At 44.9% G+C, this 12,263-nt stretch overlaps 1 protein-coding gene across 1 annotated transcript in view; it reads right to left on the minus strand.

The window, feature by feature from the left end:
• Positions 1 to 12,177, minus strand: part of SLC24A1 (solute carrier family 24 member 1) — a 30,617-nt gene extending 18,440 nt beyond the window's left edge. The window contains exons 1-6 of the mRNA XM_090028803.1: positions 11,544 to 12,177; positions 9,791 to 9,931; positions 5,840 to 5,994; positions 3,111 to 4,201; positions 1,578 to 1,640; positions 1,038 to 1,197 (exon numbers count right to left, since the gene is read on the minus strand). Of these exons, the coding sequence (XP_089884929.1) occupies positions 1,038 to 1,197; positions 1,578 to 1,640; positions 3,111 to 4,043 (1,156 nt within the window). The 5' untranslated portion in view covers positions 4,044 to 4,201; positions 5,840 to 5,994; positions 9,791 to 9,931; positions 11,544 to 12,177. The remainder of the gene's footprint in view (positions 1 to 1,037; positions 1,198 to 1,577; positions 1,641 to 3,110; positions 4,202 to 5,839; positions 5,995 to 9,790; positions 9,932 to 11,543) is intronic.
• Positions 12,178 to 12,263: the final 86 nt, after the last annotated feature.

Genomic DNA, 12,263 nt, shown 5'->3' on the forward strand with positions numbered 1-12,263 from the left:
GCTCTGGAGGGTTATCTTGTTCATTTCTTAGCCTGACACTGGTGTGTGAAGCGATAAAGATGTATATAGCTAAGGAAGATCTCTGGGTCTTCCTGTGTTAATATCTCTAATGTACTATTAAAAGTCAAGCATTTCAATAGGCGTAAACAAAATACAAATGCTTAACAATGCATGTTAAAAGCCAGCCTCTGCTTATTTTTGTATATCAAAGCAATGAGATCTTTGAATCTAAAGAATGTGTCATTGAATCCCTAACACATAGAGCCTCACACAAATCTGAAACACTGTTGTCAGAAATGATCCCTTGTTATACCTGCAAGAGAGCTGGAATTAGATATCAGAAGCAAATCCTTTAACTAATATATTTTCATTATGCCTACCACTGCTGGGTACCCATTCCACCTCCGTGGCATAAGGAGAGGTTGCTGATATGCTCCCATAAAAAAGACCAGAGATTGCTATCTGGTTACAAGTACATGGATTTCAATATGTTTGCAATGGTAAGACAGTTTTGCATTAGCACAGCAATAAGCATTTACCTTATAGTTGCCTTGCTATGACACTCAACCATCTATCTCTAAATCACTTATTTATGGCTTGGCAAAAAGAAAATATCTGCTTCCAGGTTCACAGAGCCACTAGCCACCAACTCAGAAAAGGAGAGCAGTTTTACAATCTTGTTAATGCCCCATCATCTTTCATCTGCTGAGGAACCTGTCTGATGCAAGAGCAAAAGCAGATCTGCTGAATTTTTCATTTCCTACCTTGTATTAGGTGTTTGTAACAAGCTTGGAGTTTCTTGTTATTGGGATAACAGCTCCCACAGAGAATCAGAAATGGCATGCCAGCGCAGAAGGCTCCCCAACAGAGGAAGGAGTGAACTTTCACAAGGAACTTCTTTTCTGCAATAAGCATATCTACCATGATTGGCCAAGTCCTCAGGTGGTATAAACTGATATGGCTGACCTTGACAAAACCATGTTGCTTTACACCAACTCTGACTTGTATAGCTTTGTATACATCACAGTGATTTGTACCTGCAATAGGGGTAGGGCACGAGTTCGTATAGTTGAGCGGCATCTGCTCACCTTCTGCCAGGGGGTCCAGGGTGTGGATCATGAGCTGGAAGATGGTGCTACGCATTTGACTGTTGTGGAGAGAGGCTGAGCTGCCTCCTCGCTGCAAGGATGGCATGAGCTGCAGAACAGGGCACATGGACAATACAGCCATTAGTACCAGGGCCCTTCACTGGTTTCCCAGTTGTGTGATTCACTATGGTCACGATTCATGGTTTCAGGGCTGGTGCCAGGGACCAACATTGGTTCCATTGGTACCAATGCAAAGAGCAGACCTGGGGTGGTCAGGCTGTAGTCCAGGCCTTCAATCAAGTTCTTAGTGTGCCTGAGAGCACAGTGAGCTGGGTTGTGTTCCCATTTGCTCAAGTCATGAGTGCAGGACGGGGACTGAGGATCTTGAAATACAGAAGAGGGCACCTTCGATAGGAGCATGGGCCCACTCCACTCTTGCCCAAGACACCCCACACTAAATAGAGCCACAGAACACTGCTGCCCACCTACCTGCAGCCTCTTGCTCTCTCCTGGTGGTTTTGCTCCATCTTCGAGGACGGACCCCGTACTTTTCTGCATGCAAACAAGAGCAACAAGTCACATGGGGGTGCACATGGGCTGCCTCCACTCACCCCAATTCTGGCACTGTCCATACACGAGTCTGAGACAGAGAAGCGCTATCTGCAAGTATCTGTGAGGGCAGCTCACTGACCTGGGGCCACACACTTCCTTCAGAGAGGAGGAGCTTATGACCATAAAGGAGAGGGGGTGAGGTTTGCAAACCACTGTAGAAAGCAAAGCAGGGAGTGGTCAATTGGATGAAGGGCCAGAGCTATAGCGTCCCCATTTTGCAATACTTCCTGAGGTACCAGGCAACCACTAGCTCAGTCCCCAAAGTGTACCTTCCCCATCTTCTCAAAGTTGCAGAGGGGGGCTAATCCCACACTGAGTGGGACTGCCCTCTACCCATGTAATGCGGAATCAGGTTTCTCCAGCCTGGCTGGCTCCAGCAACTTTATGATCTGCTGCAGCTAGTTCTCCTGTCGCTCAAAGTGGAGGGGCTTGTTCCCAGGGGGTTGAAGGCCCCAGATGTGATTCCTGCTGTTCAATGTAGTGTCTAAGTCTATGTGTGCATGTTGCAGCAATATATTATGCATGGGTTTCCTGTTGGAAATCTGCCACGTTCAGCAGGAACCACACAAAGTGAACTTTGGTTCCACAATCTTTCAGCTATGAACCAGAAATCCAGATGGGGACAGGGCTTCCCTCTTCTGCACTTTCAACAATTCCGGCTCCACTGCCTCAGTTTACATGTGGGGACCCCCAAAGTCACAGAAATTGGAGGGACCTGGTGGAAAAATCTCCAAAAATCTGGCCTCTGAAGATTATGCCACTGAGTTTACTCAAGGGACCCTACGTCCTGCATCTACTTCCTGCTCCTCCCTTCCTACATGAGCTGTCACTCTCCAATCCTTTGACACTGTGTACAGAGGGAAGGTAATGATACCCTCATCAGTGAGCTCGAGGCCTCCACTTCCCAAACTGGAAGTAGTGGATGCAGCCCCAGACGCTCATGCTTATTCACTGTGAATATAAAACCCCGTATTCCCACCCACCAATCCGCTAGCTGCATGAATGAGATCTGCTCCACAGACATGATCTGAACCAATGCGGCAAAGTGAGAGTCTCTGCTGTACCAGATGCTGATTCCCTGAATTTCCAGAGCCGAATGGGGTTAATTCATCAATACCAGCTGAATGATCAAATCCCATGCAGCTCTCTGAAAAAAGATACATGCCCTTAGTGTGTGGCCCCGATCAAAGTTTCCCTTGATTTCCTTATTTTCTGTTGCTACCCAATATTTACATGATGCCTCCTCTTTTTTAAATAATTATCAGCAAGTCAATTGCCTTGACCCACTGTTGTAGTTTGAAGGCCTTGGTTGGGTTGTTTTAATGTGTCCTCTTCCAAAGGGGCTCTGTGTTTCCTTGTGGTTTGAGTACGACATTCCCAACTAGATATCAAAATAACGAAGGCACCAACCTTCTTTTTTACTTCTAAAGCTGCCGCCTGGATGAAATTTCTCCTCTTGGTCAACAGATCCTTCACCCATTGTTCAAAGTATACATTCCACTTCATGGTGATCACATACATGCTGTAGGCACTCAGTAACATGAGGCTTTCCCACCAGTCAATTAAACTGTCTAGGAAAAATGCGATGAGCATCAATAGATCTAAAATGTAGAATGAGATGTCTCTAAACAGTGGCCACCAGGTCAGATGGAGTATCTCCCTGGAGAACAGGGCACAGGTACCAATGACAAAAAGGATATTAAACACGGCTGAGCCCACAATGGTGCCGATGCCCACATTGCTGTGTGAGATGAACACACCTATGAGAGATGTGAAGAGTTCTGGTGCTGATCCACCTGCTGCCATGAAGGTGGCTCCCGCCACATCATCAGAGATCTGTAACTTTTCTGTGATCACTCCCAAAGCAGGGACAAAAAATTCATCGCACACTATGGCCAAAGCCACAAACACATACATCATACCAAAGATGTGAAGGATAACCCACCCTTTCCTGCGCTCCTCCACGCTGAACAGATCTTCGGGGTACTCTCCTTTGGGGGCATGTGTGGGAGAGTGCCTCTCCTCATCTGGGTGGCTGGATGTGACATCTCCTGGCAGGGGGCTTGGACTCACTGCCACAGAGATGGGCACAGTTGGCTCAGGATCCACATACACACATTGCCTTATCTTGGGCGTTGTGGTGTCATTGTGTGCTGCAGCCGTTGTGTTGCTGGAAAGGTCTCTGATGGCCACTTTCACTTGCTCCTCAGGTTGAGGTCCTCCCCAGGAGGCTGAAAGGATTTGGGGTTTATAGATAAACTGATAGATGGAGAAAGTCAGTATCATGGCCAGCAGGAAAAAGACACGGTTCCATCGAAGCTTTTTCCTTGGTGGTAAATACATTTTCTAAATGTTCACAAATCTGATCTAAGCTCCTGAAGCCAATGGAGGCTTCTCCTGGTCAACACGTTGTGTTTACATCCACCGTTGGGGGTTTCTCAATGATCCTAAGCGCCAGGATATCATTAGGACCAGAATGACACGCCATAAAGGGCAGAATCCTGCAAAAGAAGGCATTTTAGTATGAAAGGCGTAATGCAAGGATCTATAGCTTCTTTCCACCATAGAGGTAAAGCCTACTGCTTTGCAACTTAATGCATCATTGATTGCCATTATGTTCTGATTATATGAGATGTGCTCAGGTTGGCAAGGTCATATCTGCACATCGATTTCAAGTTTGTGACTTTGCACTGTTTGGGACTGTACAGATCTGTTCTTTCAGTTGGCCTTGTTATGAAGATGAGCAAGGCCCTGACCATCAGTTCAGGAGTCGGAGTCAGTTATTCCATGCCTCACAGCTCAGGGTTCGTTCAAGCTGGGTTTTGATTTGGGCCCATTTTTTCTTTTGTAACGCTGACAGAGTGTTCAGCCGCCTACAAACATATAAAAGGATATGGTCCCTGCCCTGAATACTGACTTTTAAATAAGCTGAATGCCTATATAAAATTAAGTACTAGTGACAGCCCCATCATTTTAAAACCAGCCTCTAAACAGGCCAGTTACGTATCAAAATGAGCTTGGTAAATGGCTCTAATATGTATTAATTTCACTCTGCAACTCTCCAATATTTGGACTCATACAAGATATAGACCAAGCAAAAGGTGATTTTTTTTCAAATTGAGAAGGGCATGAGGGAAGATTTGGTATAGTAATGTCAAGTGTCCTGGGCAATTTTTGCTTCTTTAGCCACATCTCTTTAAACCTATTGTACAAATTAGGACTGACAAAGCAGAATAGTTGTAATATGGTTTATTAGATGATTAGCATATCTTGCATAATTATTTGAAAAGTACTTAAGGAGCATGCCCAATTATAAATGCCAGAGCAACAGAGATTTGTTATATGACAATGATTCAGGGCTGAGAAGCATTCACCATTTGCATGCTATAGTTTAGAGTATGCCCTTTCTAATGCATTTTTCCCAGAACAGGATTATTTTATTAAATTAGAAGAGAATAGAAATCACAGTTCTGCAAGCCACTCCGTAATGAGCTCTTCATTAACATTTGCATGCATACTTTCATCTATACAGTCCCCTTAAATTAGTCGCTCTAGACTTCCTACAGGCCAGAAAAGGAAGAAATGGGCTCTGTAGTCTCCTTTTGGAATAGGAGGAGTTTCCTTTTGATCTCTGTAGTCTCCTTTGAAATGATGGAAAGTTACAGATCAGATAAAATCTGCTCCTTTTGTCTGCAAAGTACATGTGCCCGTATAGTATGTACAGTATACATGGCAACAATAAGCATGTTACAGCACAGTCAGCTGTATTCCAACATAAAGCATTTAACAGTAATGAACTAAAGTAAATACATCCCCCTTACTACAAGAGAGACAAATAAGGGGAAAAATGTGCATAAATTTATCTCCCACTATTTAATCATAACAATTCATATTTTCTCTCCAAAATGAGCTCCTTAAAACTAAAAGGGTAAGTTCTCAGCTGGTGTAAAATGTCGTATTTCCTTGATGACTTCTGAAAATCTACCTTGTTCTTTTTCCAACCTAGTTAGTTTATCATTATTTATATTCAACATGCATTTTTCTCTCCTGTTGTTCAATTCCTTTCCCCTGCATTTGACTGTCTTGTCTAAGACATACCTCTCAGGCAATCATATGGCTTCCCCCTCCCCCAAGCTTACCTTCAAAAGGTGATGTTCAAGACAAACTGGGGTACTGCTGGTCGTGTTTAGCAATAGACGTTTCTTTGACTCTTAGCACCCAGAATAGAGGTGCAGTTATGGGTAGAGGCAGCAGAAAATGACCCCATCTTCATTGGATCTCTCCCAGGTAAATTCTAATAAGAGACAGGGTCAGGTGTGTGAAGGACATATTGCTAGAGGAATAGCCAATCCAGTTTAATACCGGCAGCCCCTAAGCAGATTAAATAGTATTTTATAGGTTCTGGACTATCTCTGAAGCAAATATCTTTGTGTGTTACTCTGGGATGTTCTTAGTGTCAGAGCAGGAGATAATCTCCGTTACGAACCGCAAGATAAGAGCAACAGCTCTGAGATAGTGAGATGCTATATATTTTTTAAATGACAGATTTTTGGGGGAGACAGATCCCTAGCTGAGATAACTTGTCATAGCCCCAGTAAGTCAATGGGTCTTGGATATGTTTCACCAGCTGCAGATCAGCCTACTTGGGATGCTCAGCATTAACAGACTCACTCAGATACAGCTACATTTAATTAAACATTCCAAGTTACTAGCAATTGTTTCCCAAATGTGAACGTCTGGTAGGAAAACACCAGCAGAAACTGAAGCTGACTTACATAGCCAGGTCCTCAGCCTCACTGAGTCTGGTGTTGCTGGCTTTGCTGTGCCCTAAGCCTGCTTTGCACCTTAAATGTCTAGGTGAAGAGTCCATCTGCTGTACTAGCTCCTGCACCACTACCCTGCTAGCTCTAGGGTCAGACTGAAGGAGGCATGGTTGGAGTTCTTTATGCTCTCTGGCTGTCAGAACAGCCTGTAAAGACTGTGAGAGCCGGTACTGTATGCCTGATCTGAGGGTGGTACTAGCCCAGAGCAATCAGATCTTTGTCAGTGCTCAATGCATTCAAGGCCATTGGCAGTTTTACCAAATGGAAATAAGACAGAGGTAGTTCGCAGGTATTAAACAAAGGCATTGTCTTGTGATGAACCTCTTGCCTGCATCCCCTTATCTACATGGACAGCATCCAGTGAGGTTCTGCACAGACAGATCGGCTTGCACAGCCACAGCCTGGACCCAGCCTCAGCTTGGACAGCACCTGGCACTGTTTTGGCTACTTCAGGGCTTGTCTACACAGGGAAGCTATTGCTCCACAAGAGCTGCCATTTGGCTCCCTGTTGTGGATGCTCCTAGTGTCAAGGCTTCTAAGGATTTCAGACTCCAAAAAAGCCACCTCTGGGATGCAGAGTTCATCTTGACCGGCAGCTTCCTCTTTTGCAAAAAGTGGTGAAAATATTCTATAGAATTAACCAGTGTCAGGAGATGCCTTTTGGGTGCTGCCCTAATTTCTCTCTGGAGAACTAATGGCATGTTTCATGGTAAAAAAGTATTTTCTTGACTCCTTTTAAAACAGGAGTGAAGATAAAACAATACAGATAGCTAATGCCAGATCACCTGGGTTGAACTCCAGCTGCTAACGTGAGTTAAATCCACATCACCTTGTCCTCACTGCAACTCTAATCCATTTCAGCTAACATGCATGCAGTTGTTATAATGGCTTCTGCCCCTGGAGGCAGCACCACTGCCACTCAAACTGATCATAAATTCTTCGCTTTTCACCTGGTCACATATTTAAAGGGATTTTCCACAGACTGATTCAGAAAACATCTTTCCTAGCATTTATTCCACCCTTATTACTACTGTATTAGCCCTGCTGAAATCCAAGTAGTTACTAGTCCACTCACTGTCTTGGCTATTCAGACCTCTTGCTTGAATTCCAGAGGCCCAATTTCATACAATTTTTTCCCAGTTTTGTTCTGGGTACATGTTACCTACCCATGGTCACAGTTTAAAAACGATGAGTTTGGTTTCATTGCAGATCTCCTATCACCTGACTTTTTGGTACATCTGGTCCGATAGGTGTTGTGTGGAGTTACCAAGCACTCTTTCTATGCATTTATTTACCTATCCAACAACCAGACTTCAAAAACAGCATGGCCTATCCTTGCATCTCCGAACTTTTCAATGCCTTGCAGCCCCTCTCCACTATTTCCTCATCTGGAAGAAGGATTTTCACTAGATAATTTGTGATTCTCTTTTTCCCAGGTTTGTACTTCATAGATTTCATAGACATTAGGGCTGGAAGGGACCTCGGAAAATCACTGAGTCCAGGCCCCTGCCCAAGGGGCGGGAAGTCTGCTGGGGTCATAGCATTCCAGCAAGATAAGCATCCAAATTTCTCTTGAAGGCATTCAGTGTAGGTGCATGAACCACCTCCGGTGGCAGACTGTTCCAGACCTTTGGGGCTTGGACAGTGAAGAAATTCTTCCTTACATCCAGCCTGAAATGGTCTGGCTGAAGTTTATAACAATTCGACCTTGTCATCCCTTGGGGCGCTCTGGTGAACAATAGTCCCCCCAGATCCTGGTGAACACCCCTGATAAACTTATAGGTGGCCACCAGATCACCCCTGAGCCTGCGCTTTTCCAGGCTAAAGAGCCCCATGGCTCTCAGCCTGTTGTTGTAAGGTCTGTTTTCCTGACCTCTGATCATGCGCGTGGCTCTTCTCTGTACTCCCTCAAGGTTCTCCACATCCATTTTGAATTGTGGAGCCCAAAACTGGACATAGTACTCCAGCTGTGGCCTCACCAAGGCCCAGTACAAGGGGAGAATGACATCCTGGGATTTGCTTGAGAAGCATCTATGGATGCAAGCCAGCATTTTGGTCACTTTACTAGCTGCAGCATCACAATGAAGGCTCATGTTCATCTTGTGGTCATTCATGACCCCCCAAGTCTCTTTCATCTGTAGTGCTAACCAGCGTAGCACTGCCGAGCCTATAAGGATGCTGCAGGTTTTTCCTCCCAAGGTGGAGAACCTGGCATTTTTCGTTGTTAAACACCATCAGGTTCTCGTCCGCCCATTTCTTGAGCCTGTCCAGGTCAGCCTGGATCACCCTCCTGTCCTCAGGTGTAGATGCTTTACCCCAGAGTTTGGTGTCATCAGCAAACTTGGCCAGTCCGCTTCTGACTCCAATGTCCACATCATTAATGAAGATGTTGAACAGTATGGGTCCAAGGACAGAGCCTTGGGGGACCCCGCTGGTCACAGGGCACCACGATGAGTGACTGCCATCAACTACCACCCTCTTTGTCTGACCACGGAGCCAATTCCCCAGCCAGCAGATCATGGTGGACCCAAAGCCACAGTTGGCCAGTTTTGCCAGGAGGTGATCATGGGATACCAGATCAAAGGCTTTTTTGAAGTCAAGATATATGATGTCAATCTCTTCTCCCTTGTCCAGGTGATAGGTCACCTGGTCATACAGGGAGATAAGATTGGTCAAGCAAGAGCTACCCGCAACAAACCCGTGCTGGCTATCCCTCAGGAAGTTGCCGTTGGCCTCTTTAATAATCTTTTCTAAGACCTTGCCCAGGATAGAAGTCAGGCTGATGGGCCTTTAGTTTGCCGGATCCACTTTCCTCCCTTTCTTGAAGATAGGCACCACATTGGGCTTCTTCCAGTCTTCGGGCACTTCACGGGAGTGCCAGGAGCTCTCGAAGAGGCTGGGCTATGATGCTAGCCAACTCCTTGAGTACCCTGAGATGCAGATTGTCAGGGCCGGCTGACTTGAAGGTGTTCAGCCTCTCAATATGTTCCTTCATGAGGTCAGCATTGATGGAGGGCAGGGAATCTCCCTCACCCAGGCCTCTCTCACCCAGGCCCCCCTTATATCAGTCTACCTTATTGTGGTCATTTTTTTCACAGTGCCAGTATTTTGCTGAAGCTGCTTCCTTTACTTTTTTGCCATTATTACTCATTTCCCATTTTTTTTACAAGCGTGAGTTTGTCATTTGCCTTACTGAGCCAATATATCAGTAGCCAAATTAGAATCTCACTTCTCCATCACACACATTGGACACAGAGCTGTACTTACAGAGCTCACAGTGATCAGCTTCCTCAGGCACCAGAGCTATCCTCTTCAGACCTGAGTGGTAGAGAACCACATGGACTCTTTTGATGGAGAAATCAGTGGTAGAGTGAGATATCTTCAGTGTGACCCTGTTTATCCTTTTCCCTGAAATAATCAAACAGAAGATTTTTTTTCCCCAAAGCTCCACACCTCAACCAGCCCCAAAACATACTAACTCTCATTTTTTCCCCCCAGGATTGCACTACTAATGCTTGCTGGTTTTGTTGCTTGTGGGCTACTTTCTCAGCTTTTTGGGATTGTTCTTCTGTTTCTCTTCCAGATGCTCAAAGCAATTGACAGGCAGAATTCCTCTCTCTTCATGTGCCTAGTATGTGTCTTTGGGGCAGTAACGTGTGTCTATCTTTGGGGTCACATAAAGGAGTTTAATGGCTTCATTTGTTAATGAAGATTGTTAATGAAGATTGTCAGTTGTACTCTTCACATCTAAGAACATAATGATATATACCTTGCCATGATAAATTGCCCTGGGTCATTATTGTTTGGTCTGTCTAGTGTTGGGAGTTCTTACTTCATTCTGGAATCTGGACTTTTGTACACCCTTGCCATAATGATGGCAGGTAGTATCTTAATGGGTGTTTGTATGATGATGTGTGGCCTGCCAGGCAGCTCAGCTGAGAAATGCCAAACAGGTGAGTGCTGTCGTCTGAAATTATGAAAACAAAAAACCCCCAACAAAACCCAGTTGTGGGAACTAGGAGAGACCAGGGAGGGGAGAGGGAGTGGGATGTAGAACCAGACATCCCTTTTAATCTAGCTCATGCTTGCTGTGGTCAAAAGTTGATTCCATATCATAGCTGAGAACTACGTGACTCTTCTGGAGTACTGTACAGCCTCTCATGTGCTGATCTCTTGTAGGAGACTTCTGGTTGGGGTGGGAGGGAGGAAAGGCATGAGGTCTGCCGTGTCCTCTTTCTCTGTGCTATGTTATGAAATGAAAGTAGCAGAGCTGCTGGGTGCCAATCCAGTTCTTGCACTTTCAGGTGGCAATATGATTTCTGTCAGGAAAGACAGCGGACACAAAGTGAACATAGCACAGAGTGATGTGGCACAGATATGCCCCAGACGCCTTTCTCTCTTTCCTGTCTTTGGTAGGGTTGTCTTCAGAGTATGTACCCACTCTTGGCCTCTGCTGGAGCCTGAACTCCCTAGTTCAAAGCTCATTTTAGATTTCCCCAACTGCCTGAGCTTTATTGTTCAAAGGAGACATTTTCTCCATGTCAGAACCTCAGGGGCTGCAGTAATCCTCTGAATATTCATTGCAAGAACATGACTGAAATATGAGGAGGCTGAAGGACACATCAGACTGTATTCTGTGCCTTTAATCTGTGTGAGATGGCCAGTCTCTTAGTTGGCACTGGAGACTGAAATGGCAGCTAAAAGCATGAGTCTCTTCAGCTTGAACTAACGGCTTTAGTTTTATAAATGAGGCTGAAAGTCACCCCCTTGGAAAATACATTAAAAGGGTGGAGAGGTGGAGAGTGAGAGGTTGGTTGGTGGTCACTCTAGAAACTAGGTAGCTGAACTTTTGGACTACTTCAGTGCTTGCACTAAAGATATTCAATACAAACATTGTAATTGTAAATGGCATTGTAACTATTGAGCAAGAAACACATTTGGCATGTAACGATGGCTGTGTTGGAATCTGCGTGTGGCATTAAGGATGCTTAGTCATCCATATGACCAGGACAAGCCATACCTGACAATGAAGCATGTGCACAGCACCCATCTTCTGTTCCACTCCTGTAAAACTTCAGAGTTTTGCCTTTGGTTTTAATGGGAGTATGATCAGGCCTGTAATATTCTGTATATATGCAGCATTGCCAACCTTGTGTATTGAAGATTTTTAAAAAAATCAAACTCTAAAAATTGTGATTTTTTTTTTAAATTAAAAAAATATGCATTTGAGTTCTTCCTGTTTGTCTTCTGGTTTCTGCAGTTTTCAGGTGCACTTGGTTCACTTTGTTAAGCTTCTGTCTGCCACCGTGGGAACTTGAAACTTGTTTTTTTTCTTTTTTAAATGAGAGGTGAGACTCCAGGCGCTGGGGCTCTAAGAGCATCTATGAAATATTGTAAGACGTACGATGAAAGTGTGAGCGCGGGCAACCGTACACGTTAAGTAAAGGGGCAATAGATGCGTGAGAGCAGATCCAATCAATGTGGAAGATATTCCAAAACCCCATCCCATTTTTTTTTCTTTTGAGTCTTCACAAACTTCTCTAATGTATTAAAATAGCTTCCACAAAGGACGAGAGAGACGCGCAACCTGTTATCACCGCACCAAGCGAAGGGCCAGACTCGTCTTCCACAGAAGATGACAAGGGAAGCGCGGTGCGCGTTGGACTTAATGCAGTCCTTTTATGAGGGCGACAAAGCAACTCCCTTTATTGTGACTTTGAGCGGGTTTTCTGGGTGTCCT

The sequence above is a fragment of the Crocodylus siamensis genome, chromosome 15 (genome assembly GCF_052110815.1).
Source record: "Crocodylus siamensis isolate JL-2025a chromosome 15, ASM5211081v1, whole genome shotgun sequence".
Classification (NCBI taxonomy): domain Eukaryota; kingdom Metazoa; phylum Chordata; order Crocodylia; family Crocodylidae; genus Crocodylus; species Crocodylus siamensis.